This window comes from Osmerus eperlanus, chromosome 12 (genome assembly GCF_963692335.1).
Source record: "Osmerus eperlanus chromosome 12, fOsmEpe2.1, whole genome shotgun sequence".
Lineage (NCBI taxonomy): Eukaryota > Metazoa > Chordata > Actinopteri > Osmeriformes > Osmeridae > Osmerus > Osmerus eperlanus.
Window position 1 is genome coordinate 14,228,617 of NC_085029.1, and position 5,115 is coordinate 14,233,731.

A 5,115-nucleotide genomic window follows, 5' to 3' on the forward strand; every position below is an offset into this window, starting at 1 on the left:
ATCAGAAGACTAATAATCATTAAGGCACTGGCGCCCTCTACTGTTAGGCAAGACTAGTTTTAAAGCATTGAAATAATAAATACAATTAAATATAATATTGCACTTTTATTGTGACATGGCATAGTTATACATACTTAGTTTATATTTGACCGAGGTTCAATAAAATTAATCTGTTGCAAAAGCATCAACTCGCTCTCCAATGTTAAACCATAAGAATGTGCAAGCAAAAGCAATTTCCTAGTCTGAAGCCCATGTATAATTTTGTCTTCTTTATTGTCATGGAAATTAAATTCCTGAAGAAAGACTGCAGTGCAATGAACCTTTCTCTGCATTAAAACAGGGAAATACTGTTAAAATGAAAAGAAAAGGTTGATAAATTAAATCAGTTTTGATCACACTGAGTATTATAAATGACAGGCCTGTTCCATTACCACAAGCAATGTCTACGTTGCCTGGTGGACAAAGTCTTCAGTCCAATCAAATTCCCTCACAGCCTTTTAACAAACATTCAGGAAACGGTTTTCCCCAACAAGAAGTCAGCATACTCTTTCCTGCGCAGCAGACGATGCATTTTGAAGGTGTTTGGTGAGGTGTTGGAGAAGGACATCATCTGTTTGCGTAGCTCATTGAAAGCCCCCCCAGCCACCAGGTGTACCCTCATTGGACCGATGCTACCCTTGAGGCGGAACGACTTGTAGACAGCAGAGTCCTCCTGCAGACACTGGTCCAACTGACGGAGAGGAGGGAGGACAAAGGTATGCGTTCAAGAAAGATGGTGGAATCAACTCCCCACCCCCATCAGGGACACTGACTGTCTCCCCACCTTCAAGAAAAGGCTCAAGACGCACTTGTTCCGGGAGTACAACGGCACTTAGGAATGATTGGCTGGACCTGATGTTAGTTTCCCCCAGGATCACAATAACTCTTATTGAGAGACTTGTTGCTCTTGTTGGTTCGTTGTAACTGTCTTAAAATTATTGTACTCGCTGTGAAATATATTATTGTTGCTTGCTTTTTCCACAGGTACACTCTTGCACTTTTGAGGTTCTTGCTGTTTAATTGTAACTTGTTTAACCACATGCTCTTATTGTTCTTCCCTTTGGGACTTATTTGGTTTCACAATGTATGCTTCATGTTTGGCTACCCGCAATGTTTGGGGATATCTCGTTGTCATGATCAGTGACCTATGCACTTTTGCAAACTCTCTCTTGGAAGTTGCTTTGGATAAAAGCGTCTGCTAAATGCATAAATGTAAAATGTAATGTAAAGAGAAAGATTATACCATTGCTTATAACATTGTGGTCATCATTAACTCACAGTACAATTGAATAAAAGTTGGTACTAATTTGAATTGTAGCCCATTTTATCTTATCCCTCTACTGTTCTGCAACGAGCCTCCTAAACAATCCTCACTGTGGTTCTGTACCTTGTAACGCTGCTCCTCTGAAATGTTCCTGACTCCCTTCAGCTCTACAAAGACCTGATAGTGAGGGTCTGAGCCTCCGGATGAGTCACCTGGAACAAAACACCACAAATTCAATTTGTGGTGTTCACAAATAGTATTTTTAGTTGCATTTGTTGTCGCAACGAGCAATTTCTCTTCGGGGATCAATAAAGTGTTACTCCACTCTCAAAATGTACATACAGTACATGCAACGTGACTACTTTTGAAACATAAGTAGAGCCATGAGAAGGGAGTGTTACCCAGAAGGCCGCTCTCAGCACAGCTGTAGTCGAGCAGCTTCGCTCCGGGCCACTGTTCCACGGCTTTCTTTAGAGCGCCCAAAAACACGGCCTCCGATATCTTCTCCCCTCGTACGCTCAGCATCTGACCGCGTCTGTGAAGAAGGGAACACGCAAACATACGTTATAAAGGCCCTAACATATACACGTTTAAATACACACCACATTGGACTTGTGTGAGAATGTGTATTGCACTAAATGTTTTTAAGTTTGTTGTACACCTGTATTGAAATTCCACAACAGGACACTGGTTGTGGAACCCAACCACTTTCACAATGTCTCCGATACGATATCTGAAAAACAGAGAAAGACAATGTTCTTACTCCCTTCAACCTGCCAGAGGAAGCATGTAGTTCTTGTACACCACACATTTAAACTGCATGCTTTTCTTTTTACCTAAAGAGACCCGAAGCATTGGTGATGACCAACTCATAGTTGTGTCCCTCCTCCACCTGGTCCATAAGGAGTGTTTTGGGCTGTTCCTGGTCCAGGTTGGCTTCAGGCAAGAACTCACAGAACATTGAGCGAGGACACAGCAGATAACGCCTGTGCTGTTCCTCAGGCCACAGGTTCACCCCGATGAGACCTGCAGAGGCGGACATACAGGAAATGAGATTATTCTCCATTAATACTCTGTGTGTAATCTGTACAAACACAAATACACCTTACCCTCAGTGGCAGCATAGAAGGGTGAGTAGAATGGCACTCCCTGACAGTAGTGATCTCTCAGCATCTCTCCATAGATCTGGTTGGAGCCTGAGTCCACAGTCAAGACCAGGTTAAGCTGGGGCCAGAGGCGCTTGGCAATGCCCAGAAACCCTTGATGGAACTGGGCCCGGAGCTCGGACGCCCTCCCTGGGTCTGGTTTCATCAGACTCTCCAGGCTGGTTCGCACAGCAGATTCCAGGGCCAACTTCTGGCTGATATGACCCAGCTCAATGTCCTCCACCAACTCCTGCCAGCAATCCTAGAAGGAACAGCCATTGATATAGTCATGGATTGTAGGTGGGTTTCCTAACATATTACTCGAGAGTACTTGGATACAGAAATAATTATGAATATGAAGAACCTAACACACACTGGTTCTCACTGTCACACCTACCTGCAGGGCACTGAAGGCGTAGAAGACTGTAGAGGCAAAGTTTGACTCAAGAGTGCCCACACTTGGGTCTTTGAGGGCAAACAGAAGATGCAAGTAAAGGGTGTCTTTCTCACTGGGCACCTGGAAAAAAGATTGGCAGGACAGCTACATCAATATCAATGTCAACTTGGGGACCTGGATCCACTTGGCATTTCTTTAGAAAACAATACAGATTCTTTTAATTTGTTTTCAACGAAGCACATTTTTAAGTGCCTCAAAAAACACAGAAGAGTGCTCTGCAAGCGCTCTGGCAAGGTGCTTGCTGTTTTTTCCCCACTTTGGAGCAGCCAGACAAATTTCTGGAACCATGAAACATAAAAGAGGTCTGAAAAAGTGGAAGTTAGTATATATCTTTTTACTATTGTCACTAACCCAGGCATAGCAGGCAGGGTAAAACAAAAAGGGACATCAGGTTATTGTATTAATCCTACTTGAAAGGCAGGTGCTGGGGTGGTGTAGAGGTTGAGCATGTGACGTGAGGAGGCTGGGGTGGAGGAGTTAGGTCCGATGGGTATCCCTGCCTCTGACTGACGAAACGTTGGTGTGTAAAAGAGCTTTGTGGTGCGCTGGAGGCTCTCGCTGGCAGGGAAGGCCCCCCGCACGGCATCCAGACAGACTGCCACACCCTAGCCCAGGGACATGAGGGACAAATACAAACCTGCACACAGCCACAGTAGAAATAGCAAATGGCAAGGACTGTTTTTTGTATAAATCAGAGATATTATTCAATTGTACACTGACCTGTAAGAAGAACTCAGTGTTGGTGTCCTTCGTGCTCAGTAGCATGGCACTGGCTCCTGATGTACCGGAGGTCAAGGCAAGAATCAGAGGTTTATCAGCAATGATGACCTTGTCCTCACCCAGGGCGATGCGTTTTATCAGCTCTCTGTAGTGCTCGTAGGTCGTTACAGGATGCCGCAAGCAAAACGTTTCACAATCTAAGAAAGAATAAATGCAAAAAACATTTTGACAAATCCTGATACTAATATGTGTCACAGCTGTGAATTCTGGTAAAAGTTTTTCTGGAAATGTGTAGGCTACTATTTGACTCCCTTGCAAAGTATATTTTCACCTCAACAAGATTTATATAGGTACGGTATTGTACTGGCTTACACCTACGTACTCATTCATTAGCAACCTTTTCAAAGCTAAGAGATATTATAAATAGCTCATAAATATGTGTGTGTCATAGTGTTCAGTGCATAGTGTTCATGCATGTTTTTGCAGGTAAACAGTTACAATGTTCAAGAGGTCCTTTTACCTTTGATTGAACTGAAATCATACTGCTTTCCATAATATGTCTGCGCGTTCTTACGCAAGCGCTTCAGTAGAGTTTCCTCTTGGACTTGCCGTACATTCAGTGTGTCGGCTTCTAGTTTACTTCTTTGCCGCTTTCCAAGCCAACCAACGAACTTCACTGCAAAATACTGGCTGAGAAAACTACTTAATGTTCGGTTTTGTCCTTTAATTTTGGAGCTGATGTCTCGCCAAAGGAGCGTCATTCCACCAATAGAAAGGATTCCAAGCGTACTCGCTAAAGGACTCGGCATGCTCAGGAGCTCTGTTACACAAGGATGTAAACATTTGAATCGGTCAGTTGAGGCCACTGTTGAGCAAAACAACTTGGACAAACCTGTTAAACATAACATCAAATATTTTATTAAATAATGAAACGTATTTGCCAAATGTTTTTACTCTAATTATGGACTTGGATTAGCGATATTATTCACCATAATTTAAGGAATAGTGTCACGAACACTGAAACAGGTTGTAGCCAAACAGGCTATGATGTGATGTTCGTCATTGTCGCCTACCCTGAGTTTTTCCAATAGCAATAACAATGGAGACAATTACAAAGACGAGTGCGGAGAGAATGCTTTTTTGGCGTTGAGTAACCATTGTCTAACTTCTCTCCCGTTTTATGTGTCTATCTTGTTGGAAAAAATAAGCGTCGAACTGAGTGCATCATTTCCGTAATTATGTCTGATGCTACAGTATCACGCCCATAGATATATATATCTATGATCACGCCCATACAACGTGCAATGCGATTGGACCAGCACGAGATGACGTACTAATTTGACTTCGCATCAGAAATCAAGCATTTTCTCACTAAGCAACTAAATGTACATCACAAGTGAGCAACAACATATGAGGGGCCGTTTAGGAAATAATTCAGTCCTTACAGAAACACATAAGAAACGTTCACACATTCATACTACTGAAAACTC

At 42.9% G+C, this 5,115-nt stretch overlaps 1 protein-coding gene across 2 annotated transcripts; it reads right to left on the minus strand.

The window, feature by feature from the left end:
* Positions 1–251: 251 nt before the first annotated feature.
* ghdc (GH3 domain containing) lies at positions 252–4,862 on the minus strand. 2 transcript variants are annotated; one of them, XM_062475292.1, is made up of 11 exons: positions 4,699–4,862; positions 4,146–4,445; positions 3,626–3,822; positions 3,316–3,510; positions 2,846–2,965; positions 2,413–2,710; positions 2,140–2,329; positions 1,965–2,036; positions 1,705–1,838; positions 1,427–1,515; positions 252–730 (listed from the first exon to the last, which is right to left on the minus strand). In XM_062475292.1, the coding sequence occupies exons 1-11, from the start codon at positions 4,781–4,783 to the stop codon at positions 509–511; spliced, it is 1,902 nt and encodes a 633-aa protein (XP_062331276.1). In that variant the 5' UTR covers positions 4,784–4,862; the 3' UTR covers positions 252–508. The 2 variants fall into 2 exon arrangements, with proteins under 2 accessions (XP_062331276.1, XP_062331277.1); XM_062475293.1 differs by having other exon boundaries at positions 4,615–4,754.
* Positions 4,863–5,115: the final 253 nt, after the last annotated feature.